Source organism: Lontra canadensis, unplaced genomic scaffold (genome assembly GCF_010015895.1).
Source record: "Lontra canadensis isolate GAN:19392208 unplaced genomic scaffold, GSC_riverotter_1.0 scaffold122, whole genome shotgun sequence".
In the NCBI taxonomy this organism is placed as follows: Eukaryota; Metazoa; Chordata; class Mammalia; order Carnivora; family Mustelidae; genus Lontra; species Lontra canadensis.
This window is the reverse complement of record NW_022631116.1, coordinates 3,214,280-3,235,242: the sequence shown is the minus strand read 5'-3', so window position 1 is coordinate 3,235,242 and position 20,963 is coordinate 3,214,280. Positions and strand designations below refer to the sequence as shown.

The following is a 20,963-nucleotide window of genomic DNA, read 5'->3' as shown; positions in this document are numbered from 1 at the left end:
GAAAGAGAATGACAGGAGAGAGGTCGGAGGGAGCAGCAGACTCCCTGCCGAGCAGTCACTTAACCAGCTGAGCCACGCAGGTGCCCCCAGGAAGGGCGTTTTTAACGCCCTTCGCACTCGGCCAGCACAGCTGTCCATGAGCTCCTGGCTCCCTGCCCAAAGGAGGCGAAACTCAGAGAACTTTCTGGGAAAACCCTGCACGCTGCAAGCAGTCAGGCAGCGACGAGGGCGGGCGACGGGGCACTCACTGCCCACGGACGCGGCGAGGCCGGGCCCACGACCCTGGGCGGCGCCGGGCCTCTGGGCCCAATCGGAGCCACAAAATGGAGGAGGGACGGGAACCCCCTCTCTCGAGGGCGTCTCTGGGCGTTGGCCGCGCTTCCTGCCCCTGGCCGGGGCTCCCCGGAGCTCCGGCCGCTTCCCGGGCGCCCCGCGTCCCCCCATAAAGCCTCAGCGTCGGCTCCGAAGACCACCCGCCGCACCCCTCCCCCACCGCAGGCGCGGCCGCAGCTCCCACCCCCGGACCAGATCCCCGGGCGGCGTCCGGCCGCGGAGGTCACGTGGCCCGCGCCGGCCAATCGGCGCGCGGCTGCGGGTCGAGCCCAGCCCCGCTCGGCCGCGGTCCGACTGTCGGACTCGGGCGGGTGCGCAGAACGCCGCCGAGCCAGCGAGCGTTTGGGTGAGCTTCCTGAGGCTCCGGGTCCGCGCCGGGGGATGGGGTGGGGGGCGCTGGGCGGGAGGGGAGTGGCGGGGAGGGAGGCGGCGCCCGCCCGCGGGGCCATCCCTCCGGCCCGCCACGCCCCCGCCGCCGAGGCGCGCCGCGACCTCCTGTCTCTCCGTAGGACCAGGCCATGGAGAGCCGAATCCAGCGAGTTCGCGACGCGTTCGCGTCCGGCCGGTCGCGCCCGCTGAGGTTCCGGCTGCAGCAGCTCGAGGCCCTGCGCAGGATGGTGCAGGAGCGCGAGAAGGACATCCTGCAGGCCATCGGCGCCGATCTGTGCAAGGTACGCGCGCGGCGGGCGGCGCCGGACACCCGCCTCCCGCCGTTCCACTTGGGGACGGCATTCCGCCCGAGCTTTTGCATTTTTTTTTAATTTATTTTTGATTACGCAAGCACCGTGGGAGTATTATCTCCAGCTGTACTGATAAAGCGAGTTTCCCGAAACTCTTACCTTGCTTAGTCAGCGCTTCTGATTGGCGAGAACAAATAGACTAGTGTCTTCTGGCCTCTTCCTCTGCTGTGATTGCCTTTTAGATCCTTGCCTGTTGTCTGTTGCATTTGAGGTCCTTTTCCTTATGATCTGTAAGAATTCTTCGTATATTGTGGATTTTGGTCATTTGTCAGCTTAATATCTCGCAAAATGTTTTTCTCCGGGTCTATTTCTTGCCTTTTGGTTTATGGTTTCTTTTATAGACAGAGGTTTTTGGGTTGTCAGTTGTTGCGCGTAAGTTTTCCTCCCTGACTCTGTTTTAGGCCACGGCTCCTCAAACTCGAGTCCCTTGGTGAGTCACCTGGGGATCTTATTAAAATGCAAGTTACAGTTAAGTAGGTCTTGGAGGGCATCTGAGATTCGAAGTGTGTAACAAGGTCCCAGGTGGATACCATGTTGCCTACTTTGAAATCATACTTTTTCAAAATTATTTCATTTTCTTAAATTGAGGTGTAGTTGACATACACTATGATATTAGTTTCAGGTGTACAACTTAGCTGTGCAATATGGGTTTTTTCACTATTTCACCTTCTCTGGGTCCATCCATATTGTCATAAATGGCAAGATTACTTGCTTTTTTAGGGCTGAGTAGTATTCCATTCAAGACATACCGATGCGCGTGCGTGTGTACCACGTTTTCTTCATCTGTTCATCTATCAGACACTCAGATTGCTTCCATATCCTGGTTATACTCAGTAATGCTTCCGTGAACGTACGGATGCATCAATCTTTTTGAATTAGTAGGGGTTTTTGGTTTTTGCCTTTTTCTTTTGATTTTAGTTTTTAGAATCCTCTCTACACCCATTGTGGGGCTTGAGCTCACACCCCCAAGATCAAGAATCGCCTGCTCCACCGACTGAGCCTGCCAGGAACCCCTTAATTAGTATTTTCATTTTATTTGGGTAAATACTGGGAAGTGGAATTGTGGAATGGTGTATTTCTGTTTTTAATGTTGCATGCCCCCTAAAATTAGTCAATAAATCTCCTTCACGTATGGTCCGGGCGCTTTTCAAGCCGTCTCAGAGTGAGTAAGTTTGTGTGGCAACACCTGGAGACCAGAGTCTTGGTTTCTTGTAGCCCTCTAGTTCTTTACTAACCCATCCCCATCCCAGTTAAGCCCTGCTGATTTTCAAAGGCAGAGTTATAGAGGCTCCTCGGTGCGGGTCCCCAGGGCGGGGACACCTGATGTGGGGCTTGAACCCCTCCATCTTCAGGGGGGATCGCCACACCTGTGATGCCACTGCTGGTTGTGGGTCCCCGTGCCCATGGTGTGCGTTTGAACTAGATTGTGTCTCTACTCCTCCCACCCCGTTCCATGTAGCTTTTTCTTTATGTCTTTAGCTGTGGAAGAGGTGTTCTGTGGGTCTCTAGGTCATCCTCAGGGAGTTATTCTCTAGGCATTTGGAGCCTTGGAGAGGCCGTGAGAGGAGGTGAGCTCAGAATTTTCCTACTCTACCGTCCTCCCCAAAAAACCTGGAACCACTTTTTGAGTAGCAAGGTGTTGGGTGGTTTTAGGGTGTTAGTATATTACTGTTTTCTAGTAATATTGTGATCACTTTGTTTTTATGTTTTATCTTTATTCCAGGGGTAACAAGGCCCTGCTCTGGCTCTGTGAGACCCCCTCATTTCCTGCAAAGATTATCTTGAGCCGGTAGTAACACCAGTAGTAGTAGTAACAATGTGATATCAAATAAGGTGGCATAATTAAGATTTCAGAAAGGATGAATTAGTCATTCTGTAAACATCAGATATTTGAGTGAGTATGTAGGTATATATGATTACTAAAGAACAGTAAAGTCCTTGCCCTTGAGGGATTTACATTTGGGAAACAAACATAGTTATAAATCAGTGTGAGATGATGAAATGTTAGGATACACGCCAGAGGCAGAATTCCTGTGATTATATTATAAAGTGTGATCAAGACAGGCTAATATTCATCAGGGAAATCTTCCTGAAAGAGGTAATATTGAATCCTGACTTGAAAAGGCCTGCATCAGGGACGCCTGGGAGGCTCAGTCGGTTAAGCATCCGCCTTCAGCTCAAGCCCAGGGTCCTGGGATGGAGTCCTGTGTCAGGCTCCTTGCTGGGTGGGGAGCCTGCTTCCCTCTCTGCCTGCCTCTCCTCCGGCTTGTGTACACAGTCGCTCGCGCTCTCACCAATAAAAATCTTTACAAAAAAAAAAAATTAAAAGGCTTGAATCAGTAAAGAAGGATTTAGAGGGGCTGACTGTGTCAGCAGGCCCTCGCTGAGGGCGTGAAGGATGTGAGTGTGTGCAGTAAACCAGCTTGGTCTCATAAATGTCACTGCAGGTATATGTAATCTGGTTTTTGGCACTCAGGGCTGAGTGTGTCAGACTTGCGCAAGGTTAACTGGGACTCTCTGTGTAACAGAGTGAATTCAACGCATACAGTCAGGAAGTCATTACCATTCTTGGCGAACTGGATCTCGTGCTGGAGAATCTTCCTGAATGGGTCACTGCCACGCCAGCCAAGAAGAACCTGCTGACCATACTGGACGAGGCCTATGTCCAGCCAGAGCCGCTGGGAGTCGTACTCCTCATCGGAGCTTGGAACTACCCCTTTGTTCTCATCATTCAGCCACTGATCGGAGCCATCGCCGCAGGTCCGGGATCGCGGCTGTCTCCCTGACTCTTTGGAGGGGCTGCTTCTCTTCCACGGGTCGTAAATTAAGGAGAGTGGCTGATGGAACACATTTGCTATGGTGGTTTGCCTTGCTTTACACCAGCAACTACCAGGGATGCAAAAATATTATTGTCATAAATGTATATTTAGCAAATGCAAAGCAGTTTATTAAAGTGGAAGTACACTCTCAAGGTGGGTGGGCGGGCAGGTCCTGCGGGGTGGAACCGGCCAAAGGTGGTTTTGGGATGGGATATTAATTCGTCTGGGCTGGGAGGAGCCGTGACACACAAAGGAATTTTTTTTTTACCTTTTTTTTTTTTCTTTTAAAGTAATCTCTATACCCAGCGTGGGGTTCCAATTCACAATCCTGAGATCAAGAGTCACGCGCTCTGGACTGAGCCAGCCAAGCGCTCCTTTATTATCTTTTTTTTAAAGCGGGCTCAAGTGATTTGCATGGGGCCTGTTTTTTGAAATACGCGGACCGTGAACCCATGAGGGTTTGAAGTCGTGCAGTGACAGGTTCCAGAGTTCGGAGTCAGCCATCCGTGCTCTCGGGTGGTTGTGGTTGCCGGCTCTGGTGTTTGGGCGAACCATTTGATTGTGTTTGACCCGTTTCTTCATCTGGCTGGGGGCTGTGGGAGTCATGCTAGCTTGGGTATGTGGCAAATGCCAGGAGATTAATTTCTTTCTTCTGCTAGATCCCAGTCAACAATGTTTGTTGACAACAAGGCTTGTTTGCCCAGTAATTCCAAGGCAAACGGGAAAGTCTAGCTGGGAGAGTGGGAGTAAAGCTAGAGGAGGAGGAGAGGATAAAGGAGCCTACTGTCCGTGATGTGAAGTTAATGAGAACCAAGGAGTTTGAGGAAGTAAGACAAGATCTTGGGGCGCCTGGTGGCTTAGTTGGTTAAGCATTTGCCTTTGGCTGAGGTCATGATCTCAAGGTCCTGGGATTGAGCCCCAAGTTGGGCTTCCTGCTCAGCAGGGAGCCTGCTTCTCCCTCTCCCTTTGCCCTTCCCCCACTCATGCGTGTGCACATGCGCACGCTCTCTCGCTCTCAAATAAAATTTAAAAAACCAAAAAACAAAGAATCTCTTATGCTCGTTGAGAAAGTGCAGAATTCAAAGCTGCCAAAGTAATGGGAGTACCTAGCCTGTATTCCCACCATGAGCGCTGTTGTGGTAGGTTTTAAGGTTACTCAAGTGTTAAAGGATGCTCTCCTGCTTTTTTTGCTTTGATTAGGAAATGCTGTCATTATCAAGCCTTCTGAACTAAGTGAAAAAACAGCTCAGCTCTTGGCCAAACTCCTCCCGCAGTATTTGGACCAGGTAATAATGTCTTGCGCCATCCTCAGTGTGTCTGTTTCTTGGTGGCAGTGGGGTGGGGTCTTGGGGTGGGGCAAACATCTGCTCTTCCTCCTAGTGTGTGCCGTGGACGGCTGTCTGCATGGAGTTGCTGTAGGGAGGAGTCCTAATTTAGCCTTCATTGCAAGGCCTCTGTACAGTGTCGTAGTTGGAGTTGGACATGTTCCTCTAGCAATCTGGAGGCTCACCGTGGGTTCTCCTTGCTGTCTTGTCACTGCCGCAGCGGCCGGCGGAACTACGATGTCCCAGTAGCTGTGGTTATCCGGCTCAAGAGGGCGATGAAGACAGGATGATATCAGGGGTTGAGTAGGATTTGGAACCAGAAGATCGAGGTTGAAGGTCCTACTTCGCCACTCACCGGGGGTTAATTCTTGACTTTCCCACTCAGTGGGGATAGCGAGGCCCACCCCCGCCTCACTCTCTCTGAGTTTGTTGGGGGACTAATCACAGACGTTCTGTAGATGAACCCATGCAAGTTACAACTTGAAGCATTTGCTGAGCACTTGAACTGTGGAGTGAGTGAGAACTAACGAGCCCTCCTAATTAGTAGGAGATCAGGTGGAAGCATGAGGCCCCCAAGCCCGCTTCTATCTCATGCGCTCCGAGTCTTTTGAACACCTGGCTCTGTGTCCCTTCCTTGCCATCTGTTCCCTGTCACTGCTTCTTCGAGTCATGCTGCTGCATGAGACCTTCTTCCATTCCATTAGTGAGAAGAGCGTAGGGCACCGAGGGCTCAGCCCAAAGCTGTGGGACCTCTCGCCAGTCCCAGTTAAGGAAACAGGCTCACAGGTGTGTGCAGTAGGGTTGCTGAGGGCCCCTAGCTAGTGAGTGACAGACCGCAGACTTGGTCCGGATCTGACTTCTAGAGCGGAGCTTCTCCCCCGCGTTGCCTCTCCCCTGCATTGCATCCAGTTGCGCTCACTCCATTCCCCTGCCTCCTGGCCTGGGTTGAGCTCTGCAGGGTTGTGTAGCGCTGGAATGTTGAGCTCGAGACACTCAACTGGGACCTGTCCCGCGGTCCCCGACCACAGACTCTTCACCAAAATCTCCAGCTCGCATGGCCCTGTCTCATGCACCTCCCCGGTGGAATCCAGCCACTTGCTCTCCCCTCTTGGTTGCCTTCACAGCTGAGCTCATTGTGGAAACCTGCGGACCAGTGCCGGTCCCTTCCACCACAGGTGGTGGGTCTCAGACGCCATCAAACTTTGTGCTCCATGTGTCCTCTGTCAGCTCCCTCCTGCCTCCTCCCCGGCGCTGGTCCCCCTCTTTTCCCGGTGTACCAGAACGCCGCAGGTTTATGTCGAAGAAGTTGCTCGTTAGACGGGGGGATTTACTGGTGACGTCAGTGCTTCTGTTTCTCCTTCCCAAAGGACTTGTATGCCGTGATTAATGGTGGCATCCCAGAAACCACGGAGCTCCTGAAACAGCGGTTCGACCACATCCTCTATACGGGGAACACGGCCGTTGGGAAGATTGTCATGGAAGCCGCTGCCAAGCACTTGACCCCCGTGACACTCGAGCTGGGAGGCAAGAGCCCGTGTTACGTCGACACAGATTGTGACCTGGACGTCGCCTGCCGGTGAGCCTCCTTGTACCCGAGGGCTTCCCGACACTGATAGTCCTCTGTGCCCCGGGGTCCTGGGCCTCCTGGCTCCGAGAGACATCGTGGCATTCGGGTGGCTGATGTCCCCAGGGGCGGCGGAACTCTTTCCCAAGCCACCTCCTGCCTCCGCTGCCTGAGGAAATGAGCGGCGGGTCTCAGCACTGCGTGGCTATCCTTAGGAGTTAGAGAGAAGTGCTTTCTTTTCTTGAGGTTACAGACCTGCCAGGTGATCCAGGGAGGGAGTAAAGGATCGCATGTACATAGTAAAATCTTTAGATTCCCAGCAGGAAGGTGTTACGCTCGCCTGTTAATGAGTTCCTTTGTTGACAGAATCAGCGACTACTCATGTTTCTGCTCAGTAACATCGTGCACCTGGGCACCAGAAAACTCCAGGTTGCAGGTGCTCCGCTAAATCAGTCTGGCTTTTCTCTCCCCTTCTGAGACTGGCAAAGAGGGCTTGGAGGGCAGGCTGGCCGTGTCCAGGTTGTCTAGCTGCCAGAACCTGAAGCCTTGGGGAAAGATGCCAGTGGCAGGCTTTGATCCGCACGCAGCCATGGCTTTCCAGAGCGGGGCGGGGCTCCGCAGAGAAGAGGGTGGTCTTGGGGGCTGGCTGCTGTCTTTATACCCTTACCTCCTGCCAGCAGGACCTACAGCCACAGCCAGGAGAACTGATGTCTGTAAGGAGCTCCCGGCATCCCGATGCCCCCTTGGCTAGAGTCAGAGGAGAAGAGGGTGTGGGGAGGCTGCTGCTTATCTCAAAACAGGCAAAGGCTTCCCTGCTTAAAGTACCATTTCCCGCAAGCTGGCATGAGAACGTCCCGGCTCCTCAGAGTGTACTCTGTCGATGGGAAAATGCATTCTAAGTTCCAACCAACTGATGTAGAGATAAGTTTATAAAGAAAGCATTTTTGTTCTTTTTCTACAAAGCCTACTAAGTAGATTTTTGAGTACATGCTAGTTGCAGAATACTCAAATTACAGAAAAGCATGTAGCAGATGAATAGTAGATTGAATTCTGTGGTTTTTCCGTTTTCTCCCCCAACCTCAGGCGCATAACTTGGGGGAAATACATGAATTGTGGCCAAACCTGCATTGCTCCTGACTATGTCCTCTGTGAACCATCCCTCCAGCATCAAATTGTGCAGAAGATTAAGGAAACCGTGAAGGTTTGTGCTTAACACATCTGAGTGCATTGATTTCGTTAATAAGCGTGTCTAATCAGCTCTGTGCAGGCAGCATCCCTGGTCCCCCCCCACCCCCGCCACCCCCTGGAGAATTCCAGTAGCATAGGTGGCGGATTTATTTATGGTTTTATTCAAAATGCTCTGGGCACCTTTCTGAGAAAGGTGTCTGCTAGGAGCAAGGTTAGGTTGGTGTTTAATCCTCTTCAGCTGTCTAGTTGATGTGTTGGAACAACTGGTTAGTTGTGGCACAGGCTTTGAAAAAAAAAAATCAATAGTTATGTTTTGTGGTTTTTTTAGAGGATATTGGCAGTCCTCTGAAATGCAGGGAGAGGCCCTTGGCCTGTTGGCCATTGCTGATTAAGGTTCTCAGTTCTTGAATGTACAGAGGGCTTAGGAAGGCCGGTAGTTTGGAGGAGTGAATTAATCAAATACGTATTGATACTGTACTCGGCCTGGTTCTCTCAGTCTTTCAGGGTGTCCAAAGTAAAGATCTCCCTAGAAGGAATCGAGAAATGCTGTGGAAGTGGTCTGAGCTCAGCTTCGCAGAAATGTAGGATTTGGGTTGGAAGAAAGGAAGGGGGTGAACCAATGTGACTGAGCTCACTGGTGGGAGGGGGCCATTTAAAGCCCCCTGGGTGGAAGAAATTTCTGCAATGTCATAGTTCACTCAACAGATGCTAACTGAGCACTGAAACGAAGGATTGGGGACACCGAAGAGTAACATTATGATCAGAGAATGAAAAGCATGCCCCAGGAAGTTGAGAGAAGACCATGGATCCAAGTGGGTTCACTCTGGGCACAAAGGGCTGAAGGTCTGGGTGGGGGACTTGGCTCTGTGGGATGGGACTGAAGATGGGGCCAGAAAAGGAGAACATGAAAGGGGTCTTGGCCAGACTCGGGGAATATGGGACGTCAGGGTTTCATGACGTCCTGTGAGACTGAAAGCCCTTGGAGATGGGAGAAGACGTGCTTAGCGGAGTATGGGGATGAACTTGGTTTCAAAGGAGTAGGATCCCCTCTGCCTTCCTCTGAGGCATTCACATCCTTAAGACAGCAGTTCTCACCTGAGGTTCTCCCATGTATGAGAAGTTTCCAGTCCTCACCTTCTGAAGACTGCAGTTCAGCTGGTCTGGGGTCTCCAGTGATTCTAAGGGGCAGGCAGCCTTGAAAACTACTGCGTGTGGCTCCGGAGCTGGGGCCCGTCAGCACGCTGCTGGGGAGATTCTTAGCACCTAGACCTGGGGGGTTGCTTGGAGCAGGGTGAACAACACTCCTCCTGACATGAGAGTAAATTTTTTGGGGGAAGATTTTATTTATTTATTTGACGGAGATCACAAGTAAGCAGAGAGGCAGGCAGAGAGAGAGGAGGAAGCAGGCTCCCCGCTGAGCAGAGAGCTCGATCCCAGGACCCTGAGATCATGATCTAAGGCAGACGCTTAACCCACTGAGCCACCCAGGTGCCCCCTGACTTGAGAGTAAATTGAGAGCATTCACTCCTGGTACGACCCCCGGCTGGTCTGCAGGATGACCCTATGAGCCCCGGACATCACGGAGGGTCCTCGGTGTGTGCGTCTGCCTTAGTTCTCATGTCCAGCCTGCCAGGAAGTGTAAACGCTGTTAGACCACTTGAGGGAGGAGGGCGGTGATCTACAACCAGATGGCTTTTCGGGCACGGGTGGATTTTGTGCTTATTAAACTGAAATAGCAGTCTTCTGTGGCGGTTAAATACAATGATTTTAAATAGGAATTTTATGGTGAAAATATAAAAGAATCTCCCGATTATGAGAGGATCATCAACCTTCGTCATTTTAAGAGGATACTAAATTTGCTGGAAGGACAGAAGATCGCTTTCGGTGGGGAGACTGATGAGGCCACACGCTACATAGGTAATGGAAATTGACCTTTTGCTCTGGGGACACGGGCAGTGTGACAGTTTCCGTTGACGCTATTTACTGACGCTGAATAAGTTCTTGGAGACGTGATGTTTAAGGAGCAGTGACAGGCTGCTTTCTGGTGCTCATTCTTATATAACCACTTAGAGCTGGTTCTGGGTCTTTACAAATAATACCACCTGTGTTGCACTGGCTTTTTGCCTTACATACAGCCTTTCTTTTCTTTTTTTTCCCTCCCTACACCCTGTAACTTAACCCTGAGAAGCAAAACAGAACTCTTGTGTAATTCCTTCTGGTTTCTGGCAGGAGGGACAGCCCAAGGAGGAAATCATTCCACCACAACTAGTTAGTGGCAGTACTGGTCCAGAAATAATGTTTCCTTTTTTTTTTTTTTTTTTTTTTTTTTTAGGATTTATTTATTTATAGAGCGGGAGGGGGGCAAAACGGGGAGAGGGAAAGATAATTTTTTTTTTTCAAGATTTTATCCATTTATCCACTTGATACAAAGAGAGACGCACTGAGAGAGGGAACACAAGCAGGGGGAGTGGGAGAGGGGGAAGCAGGCTTCCCGCCGAGCAGGGAGCCTGACGTGAGGCTCGATCCCAGGAGCCTGGGATCATGACCCGGGCCAAAGGCAGGTGCCCAACCGACTGAGCCACCCAGGCACCCCAGGGAGAGAGAATCTTTAGCAGACTCTGTACTGGGCGTAGATTCTACTGGAGCTCCATCTAATGACCCTGAGGTCATGACCTGAGCCGACGCCAAGTGTCAGATGTTTAACTGACTGCACCACCCAGGCACCCCAGAAATGTTTTTCATCTCTCAGGCTTGACATTGTTTACTTTGTTTTGTGTTCTTTTATTCTTTGCCAGGAGTATGTATGCTTGTTGCATTTTGAACACACTGTTGTTGTTGTTTTTTTTTTTTTTTAAAGATTCTATTTTTGTATTTGAGAGAGAGAGAAAAGCAGGAGCAGGGGGAAGGGCTAGGGAGAAGCAGACTCCCCACTGAGCCAGGAGCCCAACATGGCTCCATCCCAGGACCCTGGGCAATGACGGGAGCCGGAGGCAGACACTTAACCAACTGAGCGACCCAGGCGCCCCCAAACACATTGTTGTAAAATAACATAAGGTGACTGAAGAATGAGAGACACATTTACTCGGCTGAAGAGCTGCCCTATATGGCTTTACTTATCCCCTCTTATCAGACAGGATGCTGCACATCCCCAAAAAACCCAACTTGAAAGAACCTAAAACCCTAGAGGATTAAAATGAGGAAGAAAGTATTCTCGCATCAGTAACAGCCTCCAAACCCCCAGTTTTTCATCTTTCTGTTTCCCCATCAGCTGTTGACCTTGGCCGCTCCTTGGCGCATCAACAGCAAGAGAAAAGGGTCTGTTGCAATTAGATCAACCAGTTACGAACGTCCCCCTGACCTGCAGTCAAGGTCAGCTTACCTGCACGCACAGCTGCGTAGGGAGTAGACTCCCCCTGCCCCCACCCCAGAACGGTTCTCTGAGCCTGGGAAGCAGCGGGCGGTGGTTTGGGGGAGACAGCAGACACCCCATGCAGGGTGCTGGCGAGAGCCATCTTCTGTCACGTTGCCGGGATGACCTAGTGGGAAATGAGGGGGAAAGGAAGAGAGCTAACTTGTCACTGGCAGGTGCCTTCTCTTTTCATTGAAGACCCGGCTTGTTTGTGGGGTCTTTCAGACCCCTGCAGTTTGGTCTGGCATGGCATGGATGCCGGGACTCTGCAAAGCCTTGTCGGCACCCATGTTGCCTGCCTGTCTTGCGCGCCTTCCCCATAGTGGCTGGAACACTGACCTCAGGGTCTCTTGACCCCTGAAGTCCATTCTTAACCTGACAGAGTTAAAGGTCGGTGGTATCCTATGTGTGGAAGCACGTGAACCAAGAAATGGTGTCCATTTGATCCACGGAGGGGCTGTGTGCACTGCCAGAGGGACCTGCGCAGAGCGAGATGGAAACAACCCCCAACCCCCTGGTCCATGCGGATGTGGCTGCCGACAGGGTCAGACGTGACTAGACTCAGGTGTCTGTATCTTCTCCTTGCTTGCCTGGGGGATCCCCGGATGCACCAGCTTGGAGACAGACACGCATGGTTCCTCCACATCAGGACTGATTTTTTCAGGACTTTTTTTTATATTCTTCAGTAGCTAATACTTGGGCGGGAGCACGAAGGGATGGATCAGTGAGCCAGAAACAAACGTTAAGATGAGAGCTTGGCGGGGCGCCTGGGTGGCTCAGTGGGTTAAAGCCTCTGCCTTCAGCTCAGGTCATGATCCCAGGGTCCTGGGATCCAGCCCCGCATCAGGCTCTCTGCTCTGTGGGGAACCTGCTTCCCCCTCTCTCTCTCTGCCTGCCTCTCTGCCTACTTGTGATCTCTCTCTGTCAAATAAATAAATAAAATCTTTAACAAAAAAAAAGTGGAGAGCTTGGCGTTCCTGTCTTCGACTTCACCATTTCCTCTTGCTGCTTTCCTCTTCCAGCCCCAACGATCCTTACTGACGTCGATCCTGAAGCCAGGGTGATGCAAGAAGAGATTTTCGGGCCCATTCTTCCCATCGTGCCCGTGAAGGATGCCGATGAAGCCATAAAGTTCATCAACAGCCGTGAAAAGCCGCTGGCCTTCTATATCTTTTCTCACAACGATAAGGTAGGCGCTGCAGAGAGCGGCTCCCTGGCACGAGCCGCTGTCACAGACCCGGTTCCTTCCCTGCCACATGGTCTGTTTTCCTCCAGTAACAGAGTTCACCGAGCAAGGCGCTGCTCACAGACAGCTGTCTGGAGTAATGAGGCCCTGGGGTTATGGCTGTCACCTTTCCCACGCTCCCTGGGGTCAGACCTGAGTCTTCAGGGCTGTGTCATAATCTCTTGCGCTGACAAACACCTCCCCTGTAATTGTAAGGCTTCCTCACCAGCACTGGAAGCTTCTTTGGCCTGCACTCCCAGGGTGTTCCTGTGTAAGAGCCTTCGCTCTTACCCCAGTGGCATTTGTGGCCCTCAGTGGGCTGTGTGGGGCTGCGGTGTCTGGCACAGTCACGTGCACGGTTGTGAAATCGCCAACTTCACTTTCCTCAGTTTCTCTGTTAGAGCGAGGGGCCATACCAGTCAGATGAGTCTGTGACACCCTATTACACCAGGGTGAGCAGCCCCCCGACCATGTCGCGTGGCTCCCGAGGGGACCGGCTGTTGCTGAGGGACATGGGCCTCGAGGTGTGCAGGTGGGCTCAGGAGCCGTCTGGAGAAGTGGGAGAACCTGAGGGGCCGGTCAAGGTGCGAGGAGTTTGCGCACGGAGGTTCTGTGCGTGGTGACACAAGGCTTCCAGAGCCTGCTGTGCTGTGGGGACATGGCCTTGTGAAGGGACCCTGGACGCATGGGCCTCCATGAATAATGGGTTATTAATCGTGGTCTGACGTGTTGTATGACTACAGGTGATGCACACAAGAGCCCTGAAGCCCAAAGTCTACCGGGCAGGGCACATGTCCGTGGGGCGCGCTGCCCAGTGACAGGGTCGCCCTACCACAGCGCACTGTGACCCTTGTGACTCGAACTCCCGAGGCCTTGTGGGCAGCAAGGAGAAGCGACATTTCATCAGGTGTCCTCATGCCTGTTTTGGTCTTGGGCCAGCCATTTTCTCAAAACAGATCGAATTCCAAATCTGAACGTAAACGTTCTTGGCAGTTCCCAAACACTCCAGGGTACTGTCAGTCCCGTGCCGTCATTCAGAGCAGAGGGGGAGAAACGGGCGATGGCTGAGACTCCGAATGCAGTCTGGACTGTTTCTCGTGGACAGAGGCTTCTGTGGCCATCAGGGGCGCCCTGGCCCGAGGCAGCGGTGGAGCACACGGGAGGCTACGGCGGCCTCCAAGGGCCAGACGCGCATCTGAGCACATACATGCGATCACACATTTGCCAAATCAAGCCGCGCCTTTGGAGGCTGATGTAGGCGGCACCGTGTGCCAGAGGCAGGCGGGCGGGCCTGGGTGTGGAGCCTGCGAGTTCCCCTCCTGGCCGCGGCCGGCTCCATGGGCGCTGCTGACCTGGAGCCCGTGTTCCCTCCCTCAGCTCATCAGACGGATGATCGATGGCACGTCCAGCGGCGGTGTCACGGCCAACGATGTCATCATGCACTTCACCCTCAGCTCGCTGCCCTTCGGCGGGGTAGGTGAGTAGCCCCCTCGGCCATGCGTGGCGCCGGCTGCCAGAGTCCCATGGCGGTGTGGGTCGTCTGGCCGTCAGGTGACTCTGTCCTGTCGCCCCTTCCGTCCTTAGTAGCCCCCAGCGTGGTCTGTAACTGGTTTTGTTCCTTTCACTGGTTTGCCTATGTATTGGTTATTACTTGGTTACGGTCCTTTTCTTAGATTGAGGGGATTTTTTAAATTTTTATTTTTTGGCCAAAGCCAGGTCTCAGATTCACGGATAAGGCTCCTCTGTCTTTTTGACGTTGAGGTAGCAGATGCCGGGTGTGGAACACCCAGAGCAGGGGGCAGTCGGAGTTTCTGGGTACCCCCTTGCTGTCTGCTCAGGGTGGGGCGAAGTCGTCCTTGGGGTCCACCCCCATGGCCCCCCAGGCCTCTGTGTGGGGCGCAGAGCAAGAGACTCCTGGTGTTCTGAGGACGTGCTCGTTCTCGGTGAGGTTCCATGGACACAGCCTGGGCCCTGCTGTTCCTTTGGGCCGTGACCTGCCTGCCTCTTCCACACGCCAGACGACCGGCCCTGCTTGTACTTTTCCTTCAGGAGCTAGGTGGTCGGCCTCTCTAATATCTTGTTGAAGTGTCACCAATAACGAGTGTGTAGGAATTCTCACAGTAAGAAGCAAACAGTAAAGCCACCGTCTTAGAAGCCCAAGACACCACAGCCTGCCACCCATGCATGCCCCATGTCTGGTTCTATCTAGGGTGTGGGGGGATCGCCAGCGCCCAGCACCATGCCTGGTGCACATGAGGGATGGGTGGGGAGAGGCCTGGGCTGGGGCCCAGACTGGAGCTAGTGGTGGCTTGGACTGGCTTGGTTGCAGGGGACAAAGTGGAAAGGGGCTGGATATTTTGGGCGGTGGGGGGGGTGTCAAGCAACAGGATTTGCTGATGGATTGAGCGTGTCGTGGAGGGAGGGGCGGTGAACAAAAGGGAAGATAGCTTACAGGATGGAAGCTGCTGTTCCTCACTGCCCAGATTCTTAAAGGATTCTGTGAGACTCCAGTCTCCTGTGCCTCAGTGGTTCCCCGCCCCCCAGGATCCTGGCTCCCAGCAAAGACTCGGGCATCCCTGGTGCCTCCTGAGTGCACATCGAGTGACTTGTGTTCAGTCCCTGTTTTGCGTTTAGCATCATTGACCGTACCCTCCTCTTTATAACAAAACCTTTTTGCCTGCTACACGCAGAAGGAATCAGGCTTCCTAGGAAAAGAGAAGAATTAAAGCTTAGGTTACCCTTACCCCACTCTTTAAGCTCTGGGGTACGTCCTTAAAATTCCTTTTCTTGCGCATGTTTGCACACATACGTAAACGTAAAAGCAAGAATATTTTATTTAAACTTGTACTCTGTTTTTCACCCGTGTGTGAGAGTAGAGTGGGGTATCTTCCCACGTCGGCACGGTCGTGTGTCATGATTTCAGTAACCCACCAGTGCTCCGTCCTACAGATGGGCCGTATTTGAGTTTAATTCCTGGCATTAGGTTTTTGTGAGTCCACATTTTTCCAGGATAGGATTCTAATACAGTTTTGTGCAATTTCTGATTCTTGGGGAAAATGTCTCAAAGTATTATACTGTGTTGAAAAGGCTTAGAGCTGTTTTTTTTTTTTTTTTTCAAAGTGAAATGCTTTTTTCCTCCTGTTTCTAAAAGTGATAAGAGGTTTTTTTAGGGAAAAGGGCAACCACAAAACACTACGGACAGCTGTAAGGCTGAAACGTAGTAGTCTCCCAGGCATAAATGCTGTCAATGTGTTAACATATAATTTCGATTTCTCCATAACAATGTGTGTCTTTTGATGCATATTACCGAATTTCCCTATAGCTTCAGTTGTCCCCAAAATGATGTGTCAGCAGCCCCCAGAGCACCAAGTAAGTGCCTTCCTGGCCCCATTCTCCTGTGCCTCATGCCACCGTGCCATACAGTGTATCTGCCCAGCACCCATAATAAAGAAGACTGTCCCAGAGCATGGCTTAAAAGAGGGCAAGGATTTATACTTGCTTATTATCACCCAGTGGGGTAACCCTGTCATCCTGTCTTTGTTGCTCTCTAGGAGCTTAGAGGAAGCAAGTGGGGGAAGAGGGCTGTGGATAAACAAAGCCGCATGGAACAGCAGGAAAAGAGCACATGGTAGTTAAGAGTCCAGCCGACCTGGATTCACATTCTGGCTTTGCATTCTCCACCTTGGGCAAGTTGCCTGATCCTGGCAGGCTCCCTCGTAGTCTCTGGAATGAGCGGCACTGATGCCTTCATACCAAGGGGTTGTGGCGAGAATAGATTTAGAGAACACAGAGCAGGGTCCTTGGTCTCAGTGAGAGCCACTGGCTCCGAGAGCCACAAGCCTCACTGGACCCTTGGAGAGTGCCCCTTTTTGGCAGGGAGATCAACTTGCTGGTGAACGGGAGAGGGGCGGGGCGGGGGGAGAACCTCCTCAAAGAATCACTTGTGCTGAGAAGTTAGGTGGGGGTGTCCAGGCCGGCAAGGAGTGCCATGGGTTTCCTCCGTTGGGGTTCATGCAGACCGGTAGCTTGTGTCCCCTACAATGGAGCCTGTCTTGTCTGGTCCCTCTGTTTCAGGTTCTAGCGGAATGGGAGCTTACCACGGGAAGTACAGTTTCGATACCTTCTCTCATCAGCGGCCCTGTCTGCTGAAGAGTTTAAAGAGGGAAGGTGCTAACAAGCTCAGGTATCCTCCCAACAGCCAGTCGAAGGTGGATTGGGCAAAATTCTTCATCCTGAAGCGCTTCAACAGGGGAAAACTCGGTCTGCTGTTGCTGGCTCTCTTGGGCGTTGTGGCAGCCGTGCTGCTCAAGGTGAGTCACTGCCTTTCCGGGCCCACCCGGACGGCTGCCAGACACACTCCTCTTCCGTCATGGGAGCTCATCGGCTTTTAGAGATAAACTCTGTCTCTCCTATTCACTTTCCGAGTCTGGGACAGGGTCGGTGAACTGTAGCCCCCGGCCGTCTTCCTGGGGAACAGCCACAACCCGGTGCTGATTTCGTGTCCCAAGAGCTCAGTGTGTGCCACAGTGGCCATGCAGCCGGCAGGGCCTAAGTGATCACGGAGGAATTGTGCCGGCCTCTGGTGTAAGAGTTTAAGACCCCGGGCTCCTGGATGGCTCAGTTGGTTCAGGGTCCTGCTCTTGATTTCAGCTTGGGTCATGATCTCAGGGTCCTGGGATCCGTGTGTTCGAGTCCCTTGTGGGCTTTGTGCTCAGTGGGAGGTCCACGTGAGGATTCTTTCTCTCTTCCTTCCCCCACCCCGCTGCTTGCACTATCTTTCTCTTTCTCAAATAAACCAATAAATCTTAAAAAAAAAAACAAAACCCCAAAAACAAAAACCCAAAGGGCAAAACCCTGTAGAACTTGCTGGAGGGATTCTGAGCCGTCCAGCGCTCTGATCCTTGTGGTCCTGGGTGTCTCGGTGGCAGTGCGGTTCTCAAGTGTGCCGGGCATCCGCATGGGGTGCCCACAGGTCACGAGGGGATGACTTGTGTGCTGGCGTGACTGTGGCAGGGGAAGGTGAATGCTTTGCAGCCCCCGTTGACTGCCCTGTAAATTCTGTCTCTGGGGGTGTTACTGTAGACGTGGGCTCCCTGAGTGGCCCATGATACCTGCCTCCCCAAGGCATCCATGAGTCCCTAGGGGTGACCGAGAAGGTCCAAGGGGACGGAAGTGAAGACGGACATGGGGGCACAGCCACCGTGTTCTCCGAGCACTCAGCTAGCCAGTCAGGGCGACACACCAAAGATAGTGACAACACCCGTGACACCATAGCCTTTGAAGGGAGGCCAGATTCTAGCAGTCACTGGAAATATCTGTGTTCTAATCTGCATTTTGGTTCCAGTTTGCAAGCTGGGAGTGGCTCATCTTCCAGGGTCACCGCTCTGGTGGAACTGGAGAGACCAGTTGCATTGGAAATCATTTGGGTTTTCTCAGAAACACAAGGCTGTGCTGAGGAGAAAGGCCCTGTTGATTTTTCTCGCAGCTCAGACTGCATTGTCCCGTAAGCAGTGACGGACCGCAGATCCCACGGCCCAGCTCTGTCTTTAAGAGTGAGGTAGGAACTGCTCTTTTTCTATTTCTGTGTAAAGTGGGTCGAGTCGGCAGTCTTTTGCTTGGCCCCGGGTATCAGTGTTCAAACTTGACTTAGCCATAGTTTTTAAAGGGGCCAGGGTGGCTCGCTGGGGTCTTTAAAAAAAAATGTGGAGGTAATGGCTCAGCTGGGTCTAGATGAAGCCCACATCACTTCTAGAAAAAGGAGCGTCGTAGGTGTCCCTCCCTCCTCCCCATCCACTCGGCTCCCCTGGAGCTGACCCCCTCCGATCTATAGACCACACGTTACACGGTGAACCCTTTGCTTTCTAAGTGGAGACCAATCTTCTAAAAAATACTCTTAAGTCACTGTTTCCTTTGGAGTTGTTTGGGTGTTTCAAAAGAAGTGTGACTTCAGAACTCGTGCTGGCAGATGGCGTGAATCAAAACCCTGTGTGCCTTTGAGAGGCTTCTCCCTCCGCATCTCTCCAAGCTCTGAGGCGTGCATGGGTCTCGAGTCATCCTCTGCCCTCCTCTCTTGTCCCCAGACACCTGTCCATCCCCAGCCGAGAGGCACCATCTTGCTGGGGGGACCTCTTCGCATCATGGGACATTCAGGGCTCCAGGCTGCCGGTGTTCCCCACAGGGGCAGCGTGCCGGGTCCGACAGGCTGGGGTAGGCCAGGTAGCCCGCTCAGAGCTCCCCAGAGGGTTTGCCAGACTTGGCCTTCTCTGTGAACGCCTACAGAAGCACCGGCGTATAAAGACACTTCGCTTGGAAACAGGAAAATATGGCTTCGATCCCTGGCTCTGAGATCAGCCACATTCTACCTCTGAGCAAGGCCTGTTCTGAGCCCACCCTTCAGCCTCGGCCTTCTCATCTGTGGAACGAGGGCCGCCAGCCACGGTCTCTCTCACCAGGGAGACCCGCTTCTCACTACTGTGAGTGGATGTGTTTAGTGGTTTGGACCTTTCTGGGTTCCATGTGGGACCAGTGAGGATTTGGTTTTCTTTCCCTCTTCGCTTCTCTGCTGACTTCTCTTCTGACTCTGAGCTTCTGTCCTCTTTCTAGTAAATCACCTTTTATTTTAAATAAGCAATCCTGAGCCCACGTTGTGCCTTTATTTGAGGAGTCTTTATTGGGCCTGCACTCATTTTCCTGAAATGGCTTTTCTGCACGTAATTATTTTGTCACATGCTTGGTTGCGATTTCATTAATTCATTTCACTAGAACGAGAACAGGCTTGGGACATTGTTAAATGGGAGATTGAAAGCAGCTCTGATCTGTTTAAAGGGAGCATGTCAGACTCGCTGAATGGAGAGGAGTTTTCTCTATGCATTTAAAAAAATTGTGTGTGTGTGTGTGTACATACATCTACACCAAGTCAAGTTCCAGTAAAGTGTCACAGAAACCACAGAAAGTGTGGTAGGGGGTGCCAGTTTTAAAAAGTTGAGAAATAGAAAGGGCTACTATTGAGAGATGTCATGAGGCCTTTGAGAATCAAGTATGCCATCCAAGCTTCCAGATTTTGCGTGGAGGCTTCAGCCTCCCACTCACAACTGGAGGATAGTAAGTGAACATTTTCCATTCCTGGCCCAACCCTGGGGTTGTCTCACCACCAGGAGACAGAACACCACCTCCTCACCACTGCTTGACTTCTTATTGTTACTTTGCATGGGAGGGTATAGTCTTTTATCCTCAGCCCAGACCGTGCTTAACATCTTAGGGAGACAGGGACCTTTTTTTTTTTTTTAATAGAGCGCATTTCGCATCTCTGAAAATAAGAGGCACTTGGTAGAGTCCCGATACGGATCTCCTGTTCCAGGGCTGGTCAGGTGGGGTCTTAGACCAGCAGAGTAACCAGGATCCCTCTCTCCTCTCTCTAGGCTGGATACTATTGAAGAAAGATCCTGTTCAAACTCCTGGTTGCCTCTACCGGATTATTCCTCTGTTAAACAGTTAATGAACCAATCATTTTAAAATCCTACCAAAAATAGTAAGGAAGTAATGCAAATGCACCAGAATCAACTGTCAAAGTCATTGGTGCGCCCCATGGATAAAACCTGCCATCTCAGCCAAACCCCAGCCTTCCCCTCCGTGGAGGGGGGGGACGCACTCCGAGAACGCATTTTACATGGGTCACCCAGACCTTAGAGCTTGAGTCTAGGGGAGGCGAATGTGTTAGCCTAAACCCTTGGGACATGTAAAGGAGTCTCAGAACCTGTTGAGTGACTTCTTCACTCCAGTTCTTGGGACACAAGACACCCAGCCCAGGGTTATCCACAGCCCTCCGCGTCCAGAGAGGTGAGGCTAGACCTTCCAGCTCTGCTTGAGGTTTGAGGCACTAGAATTGTATATGGGTGCGGCGGGGCGGGTGGTCCCCGTCTCTTATCCACTGGGACATGAGGACTTGACCTTCAAGAGTCAGCCCTCCTGTCAGATGGGCCACCTGACCAGTGGTCTTCCTCCTTTCTCATCCATTCTCCATACTCTCTCCTGTTTATATTGGGACAGTCTCTTGGGGCCGTCCACAAATGCCTTCTGTGACTAATACCACGTAGAACATCACCTTGTATGCCCCAGGGCTTCTGGGAAGACAAGTTGCCAATTTCATGCACGTATCATCTGTCAATCTTCCCGTGAAGGAGTTGTAGGATTCTGCATCTTCTAAAACCCTAACTGGCATGTTTAATGCTGTAATAAGGAGACTTCTAACAATACTTACTCTCTCTCAGGATCTTAAAGTTTCAAGTCAGTGGATCTTCAAGGACAAATCTTTAAGTTTCTTAGGTCCATAGCACAATGCACATAAATTCCACTTTGCTAAA

General features: G+C 51.9%; 1 protein-coding gene across 1 annotated transcript; it reads left to right on the top strand.

Moving 5' to 3' along the window:
• Positions 1-642: 642 nt before the first annotated feature.
• ALDH3A2 (aldehyde dehydrogenase 3 family member A2) lies at positions 643-20,963 on the top strand. The gene is given in 13 exon segments (XM_032841238.1): positions 643-679; positions 843-1,004; positions 3,602-3,833; positions 5,093-5,178; positions 6,585-6,793; positions 7,865-7,982; positions 9,745-9,886; positions 12,401-12,567; positions 13,981-14,080; positions 16,678-16,913; positions 18,089-18,118; positions 18,120-18,160; positions 20,022-20,963. Coding segments are annotated over 12 exon segments (1,608 nt in total). The 5' UTR covers positions 643-679; positions 843-851; the 3' UTR covers positions 20,116-20,963.